This window comes from Arabidopsis thaliana, chromosome 5 (assembly GCF_000001735.4).
Source record: "Arabidopsis thaliana chromosome 5, partial sequence".
Lineage (NCBI taxonomy): Eukaryota > Viridiplantae > Streptophyta > Magnoliopsida > Brassicales > Brassicaceae > Arabidopsis > Arabidopsis thaliana.
The window spans coordinates 17,749,013-17,768,184 of record NC_003076.8 but is presented as its reverse complement, the minus strand read 5'-3'; the positions used below and the strand labels follow the sequence as shown (position 1 = coordinate 17,768,184).

General features: G+C 35.3%; 6 protein-coding genes across 12 annotated transcripts; 4 read left to right on the top strand and 2 right to left on the bottom strand.

Annotated features, from left to right (window-relative positions):
- The first annotated feature begins 2,756 nt into the window (after positions 1 to 2,756).
- Positions 2,757 to 4,554, top strand: AT5G44150 (phosphorelay protein). The gene is made up of 5 exons (NM_123782.6): positions 2,757 to 2,889; positions 3,073 to 3,450; positions 3,527 to 3,642; positions 3,726 to 3,833; positions 3,912 to 4,554. Exons 2-5 carry the CDS (start codon positions 3,084 to 3,086, stop codon positions 4,386 to 4,388), a joined length of 1,068 nt encoding a protein of 355 aa, NP_199228.2. The 5' UTR covers positions 2,757 to 2,889; positions 3,073 to 3,083; the 3' UTR covers positions 4,389 to 4,554.
- Positions 4,519 to 5,694, bottom strand: PHB7 (prohibitin 7; the record flags this gene model as incomplete). Its single annotated transcript, NM_123781.2, has 5 exons — positions 4,519 to 4,720; positions 4,804 to 5,016; positions 5,090 to 5,260; positions 5,349 to 5,461; positions 5,520 to 5,694. 5 exons carry the CDS (start codon positions 5,692 to 5,694, stop codon positions 4,556 to 4,558), a joined length of 837 nt encoding a protein of 278 aa, NP_199227.1. The 3' UTR covers positions 4,519 to 4,555.
- Positions 5,695 to 6,095: 401 nt separating this feature from the next.
- Positions 6,096 to 7,320, bottom strand: FLA13 (FASCICLIN-like arabinogalactan protein 13 precursor). The gene has a single exon (NM_123780.3). It carries the CDS (start codon positions 7,055 to 7,057, stop codon positions 6,314 to 6,316), a length of 744 nt encoding a protein of 247 aa, NP_199226.1. The 5' UTR covers positions 7,058 to 7,320; the 3' UTR covers positions 6,096 to 6,313.
- A 2,528-nt stretch (positions 7,321 to 9,848) lies between these two features.
- CRA1 (RmlC-like cupins superfamily protein) lies at positions 9,849 to 11,947 on the top strand. Of its 3 annotated transcripts, none has more exons than NM_123779.5 (4): positions 9,849 to 10,239; positions 10,363 to 10,628; positions 10,759 to 11,205; positions 11,321 to 11,947. In NM_123779.5, exons 1-4 carry the CDS (start codon positions 9,939 to 9,941, stop codon positions 11,723 to 11,725), a joined length of 1,419 nt encoding a protein of 472 aa, NP_199225.1. In that variant the 5' UTR covers positions 9,849 to 9,938; the 3' UTR covers positions 11,726 to 11,947. The 3 variants fall into 3 exon arrangements, with proteins under 3 accessions (NP_199225.1, NP_851128.1, NP_851127.1); NM_180797.1 differs by having other exon boundaries at positions 9,910 to 10,243; positions 10,369 to 10,628; positions 11,321 to 11,921; NM_180796.1 differs by having other exon boundaries at positions 9,910 to 10,239; positions 10,363 to 11,205; positions 11,321 to 11,921.
- Positions 11,948 to 12,416: 469 nt separating this feature from the next.
- ABCI21 (P-loop containing nucleoside triphosphate hydrolases superfamily protein) lies at positions 12,417 to 14,226 on the top strand. 4 transcript variants are annotated; one of them, NM_123778.3, is made up of 6 exons: positions 12,417 to 12,663; positions 12,941 to 13,101; positions 13,186 to 13,237; positions 13,317 to 13,453; positions 13,538 to 13,624; positions 13,703 to 14,226. In NM_123778.3, the coding sequence occupies exons 1-6, from the start codon at positions 12,513 to 12,515 to the stop codon at positions 13,961 to 13,963; spliced, it is 849 nt and encodes a 282-aa protein (NP_199224.1). In that variant the 5' UTR covers positions 12,417 to 12,512; the 3' UTR covers positions 13,964 to 14,226. The 4 variants fall into 4 exon arrangements, with proteins under 4 accessions (NP_199224.1, NP_001078704.1, NP_001032008.1 ...); NM_001085235.1 differs by having other exon boundaries at positions 12,443 to 12,663; positions 13,317 to 13,446; positions 13,703 to 14,121; NM_001036931.1 differs by having other exon boundaries at positions 12,443 to 12,663; positions 13,705 to 14,121.
- Positions 14,227 to 15,335: 1,109 nt separating this feature from the next.
- On the top strand, positions 15,336 to 19,128 carry ckl7 (casein kinase I-like 7). 2 transcript variants are annotated; one of them, NM_001344533.1, is made up of 15 exons: positions 15,336 to 15,581; positions 15,716 to 15,975; positions 16,071 to 16,111; positions 16,334 to 16,403; positions 16,525 to 16,673; positions 16,776 to 16,871; positions 16,979 to 17,049; positions 17,157 to 17,218; positions 17,304 to 17,367; positions 17,459 to 17,543; positions 17,641 to 17,767; positions 17,865 to 17,950; positions 18,043 to 18,106; positions 18,207 to 18,340; positions 18,426 to 19,067. In NM_001344533.1, the coding sequence occupies exons 2-15, from the start codon at positions 15,900 to 15,902 to the stop codon at positions 18,729 to 18,731; spliced, it is 1,431 nt and encodes a 476-aa protein (NP_001330873.1). In that variant the 5' UTR covers positions 15,336 to 15,581; positions 15,716 to 15,899; the 3' UTR covers positions 18,732 to 19,067. The 2 variants fall into 2 exon arrangements, with proteins under 2 accessions (NP_001330873.1, NP_199223.1); NM_123777.4 differs by having other exon boundaries at positions 15,346 to 15,975; positions 18,426 to 19,128.
- Positions 19,129 to 19,172: the final 44 nt, after the last annotated feature.

Below are 19,172 nucleotides of genomic sequence, written 5' to 3'. Positions count from 1 at the left end.
AGAAGAAAAACCGATATTGCAAGCTTAATAAAATCATATAGGTAGACCACTGATCAAGAGTGATGATATGAATTAAGCATATGTATTTTACACATGAAATGGATTAGATGGTCTTAACTTTTTTCCACTTTTCATGGACTTTTCGATTATATTGATCACCTGTTATATGAATTTTTATAATGGTCAGTGAAATTTTGTTTGAACTAGAACTCGAGATGAATTTACGTTGAAATATGTCAAGTTTTGTTACACATTAATTATATTTATCTAAGGTAACCTATGTTTTTAGCTAAAGAATACAACAAAAAACATAAATACGCCCATAGTAGTCGTATTTCCTAATATACAAAAATAGTGAAATCGTAACAAGGGTTATATTATATAAGCTGTTAACTTTTCTATGCAACTTCCTATGAAAACTGAAATGGGACCTTAATTAAGATTCTCTTTCATGGGTCATAAAAGTAACTAAAAGATAAAGTCACACTCTCCAACCTTTTCCACAAAGTTGATAGAGACTCGGACTATCCATTAATTAGTGCTAACAGATAGTTATCTCTAAACTTAAATGTGGTTGTTAATTGTTTGCTCAAAAAAAAAAAAAAAAAAAAAAAATGTGGTTGTTAATTGTTGTTACACACAAATTAAGTTTCATTTTGCAATAATATATTCAGACTAATATTTCCATGTCTATCTTCTATATATATACAACTTAGAATATCATTTGTAATTTTATTCTAGATTTTATAAACATATTACTCACAAGGGTAGTAGTAATGATACCTAGTTATATTCTCTTGCTGTCAGATTCAATCATTATTGATGATAAAATAAGACATATTAACATTAATACACATATACATATGTCTCATATGGAATAAAAATTAGAAAAGACGAGTTATAAAATATCGGACCTTATCAAAACGGTCAAACTTTGGCCCACTTTGATCCATAGTTCTTTCTTTTCTCATCCAACTTGTCCATAATTTATGGCTTATAAAAGCATAGTTTATCTGCAAATTAAGCACAAATGATTTGAAGTTTTGTGTCAAATTGTTTCCCAAATTCTTAAAACATTGTAAATGTCATACTTGCGCTCGAACCATTACGAGTCCATTACCCTATTTTGGTTTTTGGTTTCTGATTCAAATTAATATAGTATTTTAGTTTTTTTTTTTGTTTGGTTCAATTTTTTAGGTTTACATTTTTTTATCCACCCTTAGTCAAGAAAAAAATCTCTAACATTGAATAAGAAATACGCTTCACCATATTGTTTCAAGATTTGACACAAAAAATCATAGTTGTGCTTACTAATATCCCAAAACAAAGAATTCAGCAAGTCATTTAGAATCACATAAAACATCCAACCTAGCTAGGAGATTTTGGTCGTATTGTTTGAATTTCGTATGCCACTGATGCAGTTTTTAGAAGGGCTAGAGCTTCAAGTTTATGTGATTCTTCTTTGAAAAGAATTATGTTTGACCGCTAACCAGTATTCATGGTCATGGATAGTCTCACTATGGTCTTCAATTCGATAGACTCTTTGTGGCCAATAAGCTGCAACCCTATAAAAATCTTTTTCGTCACAAAGTAGTTCCATTTGTAACTATTGTTCGGTATGGCTCTGATGAGTCTATTTTTCTTCAGTCGCATTGTAGTACCAAAATTTGTTAGCATGATAACACAAACTAACAAAAAATTCAAAGTTCATTCACTTTTCACACAAACTAACAAAAAAAAAATTCAAATTTCATTCATTAATCACTTGTCACTTAAATGATGAGTACCCATGAGATGAGGTAGGAAAAATTGTGGATGAAAAAGTAATCAAGAATAACATTCTTGTGACTAGAAAACATACCACCACGAAGCAAAAAATTAGCAAGTTCGTTATCTCCAAGTTAGTTAGAGAGACGCCCCCATGATAAAGACTCAATTGTCAATTTTGTTTTGCTGATTAGATGGTAAGTTATGAAACATAGTTTAAGAAATTTCTTGAAACAACATGGAGAAGCGCCTTTCTTATTCAATGTTAGAAAACTTTTTCCAGTCGAGGGATGTACGAAAACTCGTAAGCAAAATAATTGGACCAAAAGAATAAAAATCCAAATATTACTTTAAGATTTGAACAAAAAAAAATCAAAACCTAAATATGGTAAAAGACTGGTAAAGATTCGGAAAATTGAGTTTAGTATTTTTTTACTTATAAAGTTATACTTCAGGCATAAAATGATAAAATAGTATTTTGAAATTCTTTTTGCTAAGCATTCAATAGAAATTAGAGAGACGAGGTTATGATTATTGTATTATCAAAATTATAATTAGAAGAAGAAAAAAGGATAAAGTATTGACTATAAACTACATAACCATTTTCAAAATAACAAAAAAAAATATCTTATTACATGCAAAAGATCTCAATCTTCGTTATAATGAAAAGAAAAAAGTATTATATTAAGACTTGTAATAGATTGGACTGAATTCACATCTTTTTCCAATGAGTTTTAACTTTTTGTAATATCAATTGTTTTCCAATTATTAGAACGACAATAATATATATTAAGTTATTAAAATGTTGTCATTAACTTAGAGAATCTCGAACCCATTCCAAATCATTTTTTGTACCTGTTTGAATATAATTTTTGATCCAAACAGGTAATTACAAAAAAAAAACATTTCTACTAGAAGCCCTTTTAGGTGTAAGATAATGGGCTTTATGGCCCAAATTTAAATACCTCAAAACGCTGTCGTATGCACCGAATCTCGATAGTTTCTGTTTTAGTTTTCGTAAGACTCGATTTGTTTCTTCTTCCTCTCGCTCTGCGCTCTCTCTCAAATCCCTCCAAATCAAAGCTTCGTTGATCTTCCTTAGTGCAGCTTTCGTTTCCAAAGGTAAGCATATTTCGATCTCTCTTAGTAGAGATTAACAAAACCTAATCTTAGATTAGTTAGGGCTTAATCTTTGAAATTTTCGTTTAGGAATCGAATTATACCGATTTTGGAATGGAACTTGTGGAGTAGAAACCCTAATTTTGGTTCAGTTTCTGAGAATACTTTTGATTTTGTTTTGTAAAGATTACTCTGCGATGGACTCAAAATCTCTAGCTAAATCGAAGAGAGCTCATACTCTACACCACAGCAAGAAATCGCATTCTGTTCATAAACCGAAAGTTCCTGGAGTCTCAGAGAAGAATCCGGAGAAGCTACAAGGAAACCAAACCAAGAGTCCGGTTCAATCTCGACGAGTCTCTGCACTTCCGTCGAATTGGGATCGGTATGATGATGAACTTGATGCAGCTGAGGATTCATCGATAAGCCTACATTCTGATGTTATTGTGCCAAAAAGCAAAGGAGCAGATTATCTGCATTTGATATCTGAAGCTCAAGCTGAGTCTAATTCAAAGATTGAGAACAATTTAGATTGTTTATCGTCGTTAGACGATCTTTTGCACGGTATGAAATCGATTTTGTTTGTCTGTCTTTGTTCTTGTTGTTCGGGCAAGGTATTCAAATTTATGAGTTGTTGCAGATGAGTTTAGTCGCGTAGTTGGATCTATGATCTCGGCTAGAGGGGAAGGTATACTTTCATGGATGGAAGATGATAACTTCGTTGTGGAAGAAGATGGATCAGGTTCATATCAAGAGGTAATACTACTCTTGTTTTTGGTTAAAATGGAGGTTTTAACTTGCTAATCGTCTTACGATTTTGCTAACTTTCTTAAGTGAAGCCTGGATTCCTCTCCTTAAATTTGAATGTTTTGGCAAAGACGCTAGAGAATGTGGACTTGCATGAGCGACTCTACATTGATCCTGATCTTTTGCCGCTGCCCGAGCTGGTACTTACTTGATCTAAACGACTCATTAACAACAGTAGGATATACGTTTGACATATCTTGATATTGTGGAATATGCAGAATACATCCCAAACAAAAGTTAGCCGCAATGAAGAACCGAGTCATTCACACATAGCTCAAAACGACCCTATTGTCGTACCAGGAGAATCATCAGTCAGGGAAGCTGAGTCGCTGGATCAAGTTAAGGACATACTAATACTCACAGACGAGTCAGAGAAATCTTCAGCAATTGAAGCTGATCTAGATTTGCTCCTTAACTCCTTTAGTGAAGCACATACACAGCCAAACCCAGTGGCCAGTGCCTCAGGTAAATCTTCAGCTTTTGAAACGGAACTTGATTCTCTTCTCAAATCTCATAGTAGCACAGAACAATTCAACAAACCAGGGAACCCATCTGATCAAAAGATTCACATGACGGGTTTTAATGATGTGCTTGATGATTTGCTCGAAAGTACTCCAGTATCGATCATACCACAGTCGAACCAGACCTCATCCAAAGTTTTAGATGATTTTGATTCTTGGTTAGACACGATTTGATTTATTTGTTAACTTGCACCTTTTTGTAAAACTAGGTGAATGAGAATATTTTGTTATCTAGTACTGTTCAAATCTCAAACTAATCCATAAATAGCAAAAACAAGATGAAAACTAAACCTGTCCAAAGTGACTTTTGTTTCTCTAGTTGTTAGGGCTGGGCTCCAAGTTCATTGCTTGGAGATTAAGAGATCACTGGAGTTTAGGTAAACCTTGTTCGCCGATTTAGCTATGGTCTGAGCAATCTCTCTTGCAGCTTCAATCTTCCTCAGAGTAATGAAAGCTTCATTGTTCGCAATAGCTTGCCCTATGAGTTGAGCACTCTTAGCTTCTCCCTGTGAATCACATAATTGTCATTACACACAACTTCTAATAAACCAGAGACACATAATGCTTAAACAAAAACAAGATAACCTACCTGAGCGCGGATAATAGCACTTTTCTTGTCTTGCTCGGCCTTTTCGACAATGAACTTAGCCCGTTCTGCTTCCTGAGCCGCAACTTGTTTCTTCTCGATTGCTTCAGTAAACTCTTTGCCAAATTTGAGGTTTGTGATAGATACATCATCTAAAGCAATGTTAAATTTAGCTGCTCGCTCTGTCACAATCTTGCGTATCTCCCTACTCACAGCCTGGAAGAAGAGTTACAAACTTTAAAGGATTTTGACAAACAGAACATTAGAGTAAGAATCCTGAGATACTAACTTCTCTCTGTGTAATGAGGTGGCTTGCATTGTACTGAGCCACTACTGCTTTCAGTGTTTCATTGATAATGGAAGGAAGAACTCGCTCTCCATAATTCTGACCGAGTGTTCTGTAAATCTCGGGTAAGCGGTCTCCCATAGGACGTGTAAGTACCCTAAGCCCAATAGTCACCTGTGAACAACATCAAACAAGCATCAGAAACAAAATCAGATAGAGTTGCAGCTTAAGCATACCCTCACAACTACACAAACACACATACCGTTTGAAGATCATTACTTCCAGTTTGGCTATTCTCAACGTAAGGTCGAGAACGAACATCATAGATAATTGCTCTTTCAAACAATGGTATCTTAAAATGAGTACCCTCTGGATAATAAACAAAAAAGTAATAGAGGTACAGAGTAATTTAACTCTTATAAGAAAACAATACAAACCCTATCTTTGATACCGGTAAACCGGTTAAACACGATGGCACGGTGTCCTCCATCGACATTGTACATGCTACTACCAATGCAATAGAGTCCAAGTCCACCAATAACACCGAGCTTAAGCAAGGCAGAGAGTGCAGGTGATCCAGGAACGTTTGGAACTTTTTTCACATTCATTTTCCTTAAAAGCTATCGCGGTGAATGTGTAAGAGGCTATTGGGCCTATCAGTATATTTTTTTCTTGCATAACACGTAAAAATCTGATTTTTTTTTTCTTTTTCTGTAAAAGGTTGGAAAAATGCTTAATCTTTGTCTTTATTGATTCAAGAAAGGGATAATTAAACTAAAAAAGAAAGAAATTGAACTGAATTGTTTTTGCTATATTTCAGACAAAATTTACAGCTAGATATATTGTTAAATTTATATAACTTAATTTTGATTGACTAAAATGTCACACTATATACGATATATTGGTAATGGCCTAAAGGGATAATTTTGCAGAATGTCAGAGGTTATAGATAATAAACGTTCGCACGAGAGACAAGTGACAAGTCTATATTCTTTATATCCTTCATGGACTTGTATATTGCAATCGTATGAGGCTGTCAATTTTTCAGATCGAAAGAACTAATAATAATACAAATATCTTCAGAACATGGTATATATTTCAGAAAATACATATATATGCACACGAAATAATAATCTCTTATTTCAGTTTTCAAATCATGCATCATAATAAACATATAGAAATTTCTTATTACAACCCGCACAATTAAATCAATATATATAAACAAACTCAAAGGAGGAATTTCAAACACAACACAACAAGTCCAAGACCAAGCCCTAATCCAGTATTCATCTCACCGGAGCCAGACTTCTCTGACTCTGACGGAGCAGCCGCTTTCTTAGAGGACTCTGAATCATCTGAGACATCAGGAGATTTTGATTTTGGTGGAGGCGCCATCGGTGAGATCTTACGTTCTCCAAACATCTCTTCCGGCAACAATACCATGTCCACCACGTAAACCGCAAGAGGACGTTCTTGTCTCAATGAAGTACTGAGACGTGTCTCAACGACACCAGTAGATACATTGACTTGATTCCCTTGACCGGTGAAGTTAAGTCCGTAAACCCCACCAACGTCTCGACCTGAAGCCTGAGTTCTGACCGGGTTACTTACAGAGAGAAGATCTTCCAATGTGTAGAATTTGGGACTGACATGGTAAAGAATGAGTTTGACTTGGTCGTCCGGGCTTAGTTTGTTTAGGGTTCCGGGTTTAAGGTTTTGGAAAGCGTTGTCTGTTGGTGCTAACACGGTCATGCCTTCTGATGAACTGTTGATTTGGATGTTTATCTGGTTTCCTATTTGAGTTGTGTTTAAAAGACGGATAAGAGTAACAAATTGTCCGCCTTTTTCGAGGATTGCCGTGATGTTGATGGGACCAGCCGGGCCAGGAGCCGGAGCAGCGCGTTGAGCGGTTATCTCCGTGGAGAGGAAGACGGCGGTGAGGAGAAGGAGGAGGAGAGGAGTGGTGGCCATTGAGTTTTGAAGATGAGTTTATGTGTTTTGAGTATAGTGGAAAAGTGAGGTTGAGAGGTAAATGATTTATATGGATGAGAAAAATGTTTGAAGTGATGAGGTGTGGCTTAGTTGGAATGAGATGTGATTGGCTAATAAGTCATTTTGACAAAATATTTGCCGACAAAGTTGGATTCTCTATACAGTTTTACATATAATTCGTTTGTGCAGTATGATCCTAACAAGTTATTTTGAAACTTAGGTGCATAATATCGTAATGAGTTATAAGATCAAAATATATACAATTCACATCAAAATTGTATATTATGAATAATACTAAGATTGTTAATCGTTCGTTTACTATGAATGTAAATGTATACACTATTTACTTAGAGTGACAACCGACACTAACACATATACCCTCTTAGTCACAAAACCCCCAACTAATTAATGGTTGGTACTTAGTAGTCTAATAAAGAAAGAAAATGATGACTTGATAATTTATTATACTCATAATTAATATACATAAATGAATCAATAATGAAAAACACTTTTGATATTGGCTAGAAAGTTGGTATTTTCTTAAACTAAAAAAAAGATTAGTAAAGTTTAATTAGGAAAATATTACTAACTTTATGATTAGACATATGTTGAATTCGAACGCAATTCTTAAGAAAAAGCGAGTTGAAGCATAATTGTAAATTAGATAGCCTCTATAGAGATAATCCCCTAAATTCGCCTATTGTAATATGTTGACATTACCGTGAATACAAAAATATAGATGCTATTCATATATACATTGTACACACGAAGATGTAGACATGTATGTGAAATGTAAGTGTTTGTTTCATTGTATGGTGCAAAAAGAAGAAATTCAATGGACAAAAGTACAAGGCTGGCTAAGTGACAGCCTGGGATGAACAAGTTGGCATATGGTGGAATTCTTATATTTTTTTCTGTATAATGTAGTGTTATATTATGACATTAACAGGTCGTTTAAGGAAGAAAATATATTTTGTAAATTTGTGATCACAAAAATTTAATTTATCGGGAATATGCTTTTAGTCAAGTGGTTAAGTCTATTTGATTATGTTTTTTTTACTGGAATTCGATTCCACTAAATTGTGTTATCCTATATAGTAAAAATTGTCTATAAATCGGACCTTGTCGATCCAAAAAAATAGTTTATTTGTTTGAACCCTTTTGATCGATGATTACCAACTGTTTTGAAGATCAGCATTCAACTTAACAATTTGTTTTGGTAGAATGTTTAGTCGGTTTGATTAAATGGTTAAATCGGTTCAAAACACGTTAAGGCAGTCACAATAAAAAGTTATTAACCGATGATTTCGAGCCGTTTCACCAGTTAGCAATCAACCAAACAATTGTTTGACACATTTTATTTTTTTTGGTTATGGCCTTTTGGGTTTGATACAAAAAAGTTTGTTAAAGCGGTTTAAAGATTTTTTCTCACAGTTACAAGAAGCAAATAAAATAGTCTAGAAACTACTAGGTATCAACTTAATTATCATAAATGATTCTTGGTGTAGCGTCATTTACATGTGAAGCATATATCTCGTGTTGCTCTCAATATCCCTTTATAAAAGTACATGATGCTTTTCTCTTGGCCAAACGGCATGTAGTTGAAGAGCACAAGAAAATTGAATTGAACAAACATAGAGCGTCCAATACTGGACCATGGAGATGTACCGCTTGGGCTATTAGACTATCAGGCCACCTTGTATATATATAATCCATTACCTATTATTGTCATGCTACCTTGTAATCTTGTATATAGATCCATTAGAAACTAGACCTAAGCACAATAAAAGATATATATTCTAGTCAATTTTGATCACAATTTGGAGTTTCATAGTTTTAAGTTTTCATTGTTTCTCTCTTTATAATAACAAAATCAGCCTTAACAAAAAAGAATTTGATAAAAATTATGCTATACATATAGCGTTTAAATCCGCATAAAAAACATAATGTATATACAACGTTTTGTAAGATCTATTCACTCTTAACACTGAAGATTTTTTTAACTCAATACAATGTAACTAAAGATAAACTAGAATAACTTACAATTTCATATATATACATGTATCTACATATGAAAGAATTTTCAAAGGGAAAGAACTCTTTTGAAAAATATAAATCTGAAAGGGGAAAAAATCTCAAGAAACTAAATTTTCAACAAAAAAAATTAAAAACTGTGGGAGATCAGATGATGAACAACATGCAACCGTACACTCGTCTCACAGCATGTTCGTCGCGTCCGCCACATCTCTCACGTGTGTCTCAGCTGTTTCCTGTCGCCACGTCTTTTCACTCGATCGTCTTTTTATAGTTTACCATTATCTAATAATGCGTATAAACTTTTTATCATTTGCACGTATCAATAATTGATCATCAAAGACTTTCGTAATCGTAACATAAAACATTTTCTCAATTCGTATGTGACAGTTTTATATATATATATATATATATATTACGATAATAAAATAAAATAAACAATATGACCTATTACAAATACAAAAACAGAGAAATGAAACCGCTGTATATAATAAAATAAAGATTTGTCCTATTACAAATACAATGTGCCTATCTCAAAAGCTGATGTGTAAGAAACATGCACTTGAATAAGCCATGCAAATTGAAATGTGTCAACTCCATTTATTTTTTACAGAGTGAAGCCAAAATTCATTTTCGGATGAAGTCATAAATAGCAATTTAAGTGAAGTGTAAATTGTACATAGTCGACTCTATATACCTGGTTCTTATCTCATTCAATTTATCCTCAACAACTTTAATAGAAAAATATCAAATAAATTCCCTATAAATAGCTTCACATAATGCAAGTGAGAAACCACAAAAAGTAAGAAATATAAGAAATAACAAAATGGCTCGAGTCTCTTCTCTTCTTTCTTTCTGCTTAACACTTTTGATCCTTTTCCATGGCTACGCGGCTCAACAGGGTCAGCAGGGTCAGCAGTTTCCGAACGAGTGCCAGCTCGACCAGCTCAATGCGCTCGAGCCGTCACACGTACTGAAGAGCGAGGCTGGTCGCATCGAGGTGTGGGACCACCACGCTCCTCAGCTCCGTTGCTCAGGTGTCTCCTTTGCACGTTACATCATCGAGTCTAAGGGTCTCTACTTGCCCTCTTTCTTTAACACCGCGAAGCTCTCTTTCGTGGCTAAGGGTACGTACGACTCTTTCTATATCGAAATTCGAATTCATGACTTTATGGTTCATGCTCTTTAGGATTAGTCCATAATCTTTCAACTTTAATTAAACCTATATAATTTATGTGTTACATTCTTAGGACGAGGTCTTATGGGAAAAGTGATCCCTGGATGCGCCGAAACATTCCAAGACTCATCAGAGTTCCAACCACGCTTCGAAGGTCAAGGTCAAAGCCAGAGGTTCCGTGACATGCACCAGAAAGTGGAGCACATTAGGAGCGGTGATACCATTGCCACAACACCCGGTGTAGCACAGTGGTTCTACAACGACGGACAGGAACCACTTGTCATCGTCAGCGTCTTCGATCTAGCCAGTCACCAGAACCAGCTTGACCGCAACCCAAGGGTATATATATATATATATATATATATATATATATATATATAACAAAACCTCATTACAAAAGAATCATTATATTAATTACAAATTAACAAAAATAATATGGTTTATTCTTTTTGGTATTTTATGAATGAAGCCATTTTACTTAGCCGGAAACAACCCACAAGGTCAAGTATGGCTACAAGGACGAGAGCAACAGCCACAGAAGAACATTTTCAATGGATTTGGACCCGAGGTTATTGCTCAAGCTTTGAAGATCGATCTTCAGACAGCACAGCAACTTCAGAACCAAGATGACAACCGTGGAAACATTGTCCGAGTCCAAGGACCGTTCGGTGTCATTAGGCCGCCTTTGAGGGGCCAGAGACCTCAGGAGGAGGAAGAAGAAGAAGGACGACATGGACGACACGGTAATGGCTTAGAGGAGACCATCTGCAGCGCCAGGTGCACCGATAACCTCGATGACCCGTCTCGTGCTGACGTGTACAAGCCACAGCTCGGTTACATCAGCACTCTCAACAGTTACGATCTCCCCATCCTTCGCTTCATCCGTCTCTCAGCCCTCCGTGGATCTATCCGTCAAGTAAGTAAACATAAATATTATGTTACTATAACCTAGTAAAATATGCATGCCTGATGCATGTTAATATGTCCATTTCTATATTTAAACATGACTCTTGAAACGTGTGTGGGTGTAGAACGCAATGGTGCTTCCACAGTGGAACGCAAACGCGAACGCTATTCTTTACGTGACAGACGGGGAAGCCCAAATCCAGATCGTAAACGACAATGGTAACAGAGTGTTTGACGGACAAGTCTCTCAAGGACAGCTCATAGCCGTACCACAAGGTTTCTCGGTGGTGAAACGCGCAACAAGCAACCGATTCCAGTGGGTTGAGTTCAAAACAAACGCTAACGCGCAAATCAACACTCTGGCGGGACGAACCTCAGTCTTGAGAGGTTTACCACTTGAAGTCATAACCAATGGGTTCCAAATCTCACCCGAAGAAGCAAGGAGGGTCAAGTTCAACACGCTCGAGACCACTTTGACTCACAGCAGTGGCCCAGCTAGCTACGGAAGGCCAAGGGTGGCTGCAGCTTAAGAGCTTAAAACTGCAGCTTAACAATGAACCTCGAGTACTGTAAAAGGAAGTTAAACAGTACGTAGTAATAATAATAATGTACGAAAATGTGACTAGTTTTGTTGAGGTTTACCTGTAAAATGCAACTCCTTTTCTGAATAAAATCTTTTCAATTTTCGATCAAGTTAATACAAATCTAGGTCTAAATTAGGTTCTTAATCATAGAGACTAGTTCTGATTTTTATGATTTAATACATTTGAATCATCATATTATTTTATATAATAATCCAATATTAACATTAGACAAGTCGCCAAAATATTGTCATGCTTAACAAATTTATATTACCTCATTTTCTTTATCTATTTATAATACATCAAATGCTTTAATTTTAATTTCAAATATCTAATTTAATCCGTGCATAATTTTTTCAATAAAATAACAGTGTTTTTATCTAATTAATAAATAAATAATTTGTGGGACCTTGTAAACATATTTACCATATATTATTATTTAAATTAATAATTAGATTTATTAATGAAAACTGACGTAACGCCGTCGTTTTAATTCTTTGTCGGTGAGCAACATAGAGTGACGTGGCAGCTATCTGCTGGTTAAACGTATTAGCGGAAGACTAAAGTATGTAAATCTAATGGACAGAAAAGTACATAACGTGGCCGAAATCTAATGGCTAATAAGGTCTTTGTTTAAAACGGAACGTATTTAAAGGCCAACAGATTAAGCAGAGGAGTTATACTTTACTACTTACTAATCTCTCCCTCTCTCTATCTGACTCTTTGATCGGAAAAAATGGCGGAGAAAAATGCGAGCGCGGTGGACGGTGCAATTAGGGTTAGTGGAATGCAGTTTTCTTACGATGTTCAAGATCCTATTTTCTTCGATTTTAATCTCGATCTTCCCGCTGGATCTCGTTGCCTCTTGGTTGGTGCCAATGGATCTGGTAAAAATTATTCGAATCATTTCGATTTTGTGTGTGTTTCTGTTTCTGTGAATCTGAAGTAGATCGATTTGGGACCTTGACGAATATAGAATGTATTATGTGATTTCGTGTGATTCTGTTTTGGTAGTGTTGGAATTCGGTTTAATTCGTCGAATTCGACTATATGTATAGAGTTTGAGTAAGTAAGATCGATTTTTCGACTATATGTATCATGTTAATACTCGAATTTGATTGATTCTGCTGAGAAGGTGATTGTCGTTGCGCGTTTCATTGACAGGGAAAACTACGTTATTGAAGATTCTTGCTGGAAAACATATGGTTGGAGGAAAGAATGTTGTACAAGTGCTTGATCGCTCAGCATTTCATGATACAGAGCTTGTTTGTAGTGGTGATTTGTCTTACCTAGGAGGATCATGGAGTAAAACTGCTGGTTCTGCTGTGAGTACTGAGATCTCAAAGTTAATACACTGCAAGAGTTTTGATGTGAGAACGTTTTGTTTCTAATTCTTTAAAATTCTTTAGGGTGATATTCCACTCCAAGGAGACTTCTCAGCAGAACATATGATATTTGGAGGTGAGATTCTCTGATCCTAGTATGAGTTTTTAGTGAATTGTTTCGTTGTGCTTATACTCTGAATATGTTTTGTGTTTAGTTGAAGGGATTGATCCTTTCAGAAGAGAGAAGTTGATTGATCTTCTTGATATCAATCTTCAATGGCGTATGCATAAGGTTTCTGATGGGCAGAGACGTCGAGTGCAAATATGTATGGGTCTATTACATCCGTTCAAGGTAGTATAAACAACAATCAACTCTTCATTGTGGTCTCTGTTTTTTCTTTGATCATATCTGATACTTAAATTGTAATGATCACAGGTATTACTACTGGATGAAGTTACTGTTGACCTCGACGTTGTTGCTAGGATGGATTTGTTGGAGTTCTTTAAAGAAGAATGTGAACAGGTAAGCCATTCACTAACCCCCCCTCATCTTATGTTTAGAAATATCAAATGCTGATTTTCATGTTTTATATTTGAGTAGAGAGGAGCTACAATTGTATATGCAACTCATATTTTCGACGGGCTCGAGACATGGGCTAGTCATTTGGCTTACATTAATGGAGGAGAGCTGAAACTCTCGGCCAAGTTAGATGAGATCAAGGATCTCAAAACCTCACCAAATCTGCTATCTGTTGTTGAAGCTTGGCTCCGGTCTGAAACCAAAGTTGAGAAAAAGACGAAGAAGAAACCTGTTGTTACCTCTCCATTTATGTCGTCTAGACAAATGGCATATTACCGATGAATCTTAACTTGTTTATGAGATCAGTAAGAATAAGAGCACTGCTTCTACAGATGCCTTTGTTTTCTATGGTACTTCATTGTTTAGAATCCGATAACTTTTATCACACATGAAAGAATTTCTGTAAAACCACGTTTTTAATTAAATTACTATTTTGCCAATATTTAAGAGCTTATATTCAAAATAGGCATTTTAAATAAAGTTATTTCAAAATAGGTATTTTAGACAGTTGAATGTAACAGTATCGATTTATTGCTTCAATTGGGACAATTTTGTCCTTGTCTTCTTTTCTCTTCTTCTTCATCGAACATAGTTGCAGAATCTGATCAAATCGATTTCTTCTTAATTTTTCAAGCAAACTTAATTTTTTTTTTTAATTACACAATATTAAACCTTAAGATAGTATATAGGGAACCCAATCAAAAAATTTTATAGATTTTATGGAATTTCAGTTCTGATTTTGTGTATATATGCATGTATATACATGTGTATTTGTGTAATTATGCCACTGAACAACAACCCATAAATTATAATTGAATTCTAAATCAACGCAAAGGCATCTCGATTCCTCTTTAAACTTCACTTAATTGGCTTTTTGTTTGAGAAATCATAAAATTTGGAATCAGACATCGCCATGGAATATCAAAATTGTTTTTGATACCGACATTTCTCTATTCATCATCTTCATCGGCCAGATATTCCATTTTGATCAGTTTCTGAATTCCAATTTCAACGCTGCATTAACTTAATAAACTATTATAACCAAACGTTGAGGATTCAACGATTGAAACCGTTCACATGTCTCGTCCTTTGCGAGTGAGTAAATAGAACGTGTGGAGAAGATGACACTAGTGAATGAGGGAGAAAGATGACTTTTCACGTAGTGATAGTACCTGTTTTTGAATGCTGGGTCAAAAGTGCCTAAAAGCAAATATATTTATAAAACAAATGCCTTATTTGAAATTAACTCAATATTTAACTGTTTATGTCCAAATTTTGGTTTGGAGCGGATCCTTCTTAACACTCGCATGGCAAAATATCCGATCGAATCGAACCCAACCTAAACCCGAAGTTAAACCGAAATACCTACTCATAGTAGAGAAATCTAAATAAATACTAAATCTTAACGTTTTACTTTTATTTTTAATAAACTATATAAAAATAGAAAAGCATGTACATGTTTTGCCTTTTGCGTTTATAGTTTTTCTTTTTCAACACAAAAATTGCTGTAACACAATAAAAAATATTAAAATACTAGTGTAAAAACAATTTTTGCAAAATTTAACAACTGTTAGAGCATGTCACGCTTAACCTCTAAATATCAAAAACCAAAAAACCACCATATTAACTTTTGTTCCCCTCTTCACACACCTTTTTTTGTTTGTTTCCTACACAAAACCTTAATCTGGATATTTTTGTTAATTTATCCGACTGTAAAAATAATTAAAACCTAACTTATCAATAAATAAAAAAAAATCTTTTCTAAAGGAAACCCAAAACAAAAAAAACACAAAGGCACGACAAAAAAATGTCACAAATCTCCATTTCTTCTCGTCTCTCTTCGTATTAACCAATTTACCCAATATTTCGTGCCCAATTCTCGGGTCAAATCCATCTAAAAGTTTGTGCTTTTCGTATTGGGATTAGTTCGATTTCTAAATCTGATTTAGGGTTTTAATCAATTTGGCAATCGGGTCTCTTGCGATGAAGTTTTCGGAGATTTATTGATTTCATGGTGGGTTTTTGTTTTCGAAGGTCGTTGATGAAGAATTGACTTCTGGAATCTCAATCTCTGAAGGGTTTTTCGATGTTAAATCCGTGAATCTGAGTTTTAAATGCTGAATTGGAAAACAGATCCAGGGGCTAATTAACGAAAAAAGGAGGTTTCTTTTTGATATCGATTTTTGGGAATTTTGAGGTTTGAGAGAGATCGGAGAAGATGGATCTCGTGATCGGTGGGAAATTTAAGCTTGGGAAGAAAATTGGTAGTGGATCATTTGGAGAGCTTTATCTAGGTAACAAAGTAGACGATTTTTTTTTTTTTTTTTTTTTGTAAATTTTGTAGATTTCTTCAATTTTACATGTTGTTAATGTTGAGGGATTTTTGCAGGTGTAAATGTCCAAACAGGAGAAGAAGTTGCTGTCAAGCTGGTAAGAATTTACCACATTTATCAACAACATTAATCTCTCTATGCCAAACAAAGAAATGTTCTTTTTGTTCAGCTGCAACTTTCATGTGATGTTGTTTGTATAATTCTTGTCACATGAAGGCTATGAGAAATTTGTTATTAAAGACGCCCTTGTTGTTGTGTGCTTTGGATTTGCTTCTTTACTCTTTTTTTAACCCTCCGTTTGTTTGATGCCAATTATTAGGAAAATGTGAAGACCAAACATCCACAACTTCATTATGAGTCAAAGTTGTATATGCTGCTTCAAGGAGGATGTAAGTGTCACTTACAAACTAGCATTATCATTATAGTAGAACTTTCTCGATTCGCGATGATTCATTGCATATGCTTCTTTGCAAATAACTAAAACAGTTTTTGCTTTGTTTTGTTTTGAAGCTGGTATTCCGAACATCAAGTGGTTTGGAGTTGAAGGTGACTACAGCGTAATGGTTATTGACCTTCTAGGTCCTAGTCTTGAAGACTTGTTTAACTACTGCAACAGAAAGTTAACATTGAAAACTGTTCTCATGCTTGCCGACCAATTAGTGAGTTTATGGATCTGCTAACTGGTTTCCAGCTCTTCTGTTTCACTGAATATATGAATTTGTTTGTAATGGAGGAGATTGTTTTATCTGTTTATGTTTCAGCTTAACAGGGTTGAGTTTATGCATACTCGAGGTTTCCTTCACCGTGATATAAAACCTGACAACTTTTTAATGGGCCTTGGACGCAAAGCAAATCAGGTGCAAAAACTTGTTCTTGGACATATTATGATTATACATTAAATGTAGTTGCGATGGCGGGTTCTGTCTCAAACTTCTGAGATAACTTATCTCTCTTTATATCTCAGGTGTATATCATTGATTTTGGACTAGGGAAGAAATACAGAGACCTTCAGACTCACAAGCACATTCCTTACAGGTAAGAATATGCTGTGTTCTCCCTTTTTCCTTTATCCTTACTCAAGGATCTGCATTTTTGCATCTTGATTTACGTGATCTCAATGGAAATTTCTAATATTTTGGCAGAGAAAACAAAAATCTTACTGGGACAGCTCGGTATGCAAGTGTTAACACTCACCTTGGAGTCGGTAAGAGTGTTGATCTGTGGAATTATATGTATTCATAAAAATTTTCCGTCAAATACTTAATTAGTTTTCGCTGATGTTTAAACAGAACAAAGTCGAAGGGATGATTTGGAATCACTTGGTTATGTTCTTATGTATTTTCTCAAAGGAAGGTTAGCGTCTACAGCTTCTCTACCTGAGTCTGTAAAATTCTGTATATTTTCTTGAACAGAGTTTAAACCATATGTTTTTTTGGGCTATCAGCTTACCTTGGCAGGGATTAAAAGCTGGGACAAAGAAGCAGAAGTATGACAGAATCAGCGAGAAAAAAGTGTCAACTCCTATAGAGGTTAGGTTACAACAACTTGACAAACCGAAAGGATTTTCATTTTGGCATTGGTAGGTAATCTAGCTTTTCTAACTGAGCTTGGAATGTTTCGATGTAGGTATTGTGTAAAAACCAACCGTCCGAGTTCGTTTCATACTTTCATTACTGCCGATCTTTACGGTTTGATGACAAACCTGATTACTCTTACCTCAAGAGGCTTTTCCGTGACTTGTTTATCCGAGAAGGTTCTTATCTTAACATCATTATTCCGAGAAATTTTATTCGCTTACTGTTTCAAGCCACTCTCATCTTATCTTTTTCATATTGTTGAAACTCTTACAGGTTATCAATTCGATTATGTATTTGACTGGACAGTCTTAAAGTATCCTCAAATCGGATCCAGCTCTGGTTCTAGTTCACGAACAAGGGTGATTATTAAAAATCTTATACTTGTGTTTTTACCCTCATGGTTTTTGAGTTTCTCTGTACTTACGTAAATGTAAATCTTTGGATTTTCCAGCATCATACAACAGCGAAACCCGGATTCAACGCAGATCCTATTGAAAGACAAGAGAGGATCCTAGGTAAAATTCTGCTTTTCCTACTTCTATTAAAAATCTCAAAACCATACACATCCATTCCTCACTCTAATTTCTACTCTTTTTTTATTTACCATTCGTGTAGGAAAGGAAACAACCCGATATAAAATCCCAGGTGCAGTGGAGGCATTCTCCAGAAGACACCCGACTACAACTTCTTCGCCTCGAGATCGTTCTAGATCAAGAAACTCAGACGACGGACCTTTCTCTAAGCAGACAGTAAAAATCTTACTCTTTACATACATTGTTGATCAGAACCGCTAAATAAGACAAAGACCTAACTGTGTTTGTTTTATTTGTGCAGCATGGAGACTCCGAAAGAGCAAACAGTTCCTCAAGATATAGAGCATCTTCTTCTAGGAAAGCCGTTGCTGCTTCAAGCTCCCGGCCAAGTTCTGCAGGTGGACCAAGCGAAAGCCGAACTTCAAGTCGTCTGGTTTCCTCAAGCGGTGGTGGTGGCAGCGGCAGTGGAAATGGCCGTCCCTCAACTAGCCAGAGAGTGCAAGCTGGATATGAATCCAAGACTCTGTCTTTCTCTCGTGCAACAGCGGCAAGAAACACTCGGGAAGATCAATTAAGAAGCTTCGAGCTTCTCTCTCTTCGGAAATAAAGGAAAATGATGGAGAGAGAGACAGCAAACTCCATGAAAACCCAAAGAAATTACCTCTGAAGAAAGATGAGAATCTTGGTTTGAGGGAATTCATATATTTGAACCTGATGAAATCCTCAGATCTTTTTACATGTAATTTCAGCTTCAGCTTGCAGAGATCTTTTTCACTCGTTTTGTTTATGTAATCGTGATATGTGTTAGACAAACATAACAATCAAAAATGTAGAGAGAGTTTCCATGTAAAAACGGTAAAATTTCTATCCGTATATTCGATTACTTCGAACCTATCTGTACTGGTACTGTAATAAACAAAACAATCAACTGCTCTTTGGTCTCTTTTAATGCTTCTGTTTTTTTGGGGCAGGCATACTCTGGTCAAATCATGTAAAAACGGTGAAATTTTGGCTTAATAGTAAAATTAGCTCATCTACTTAGTCAAAT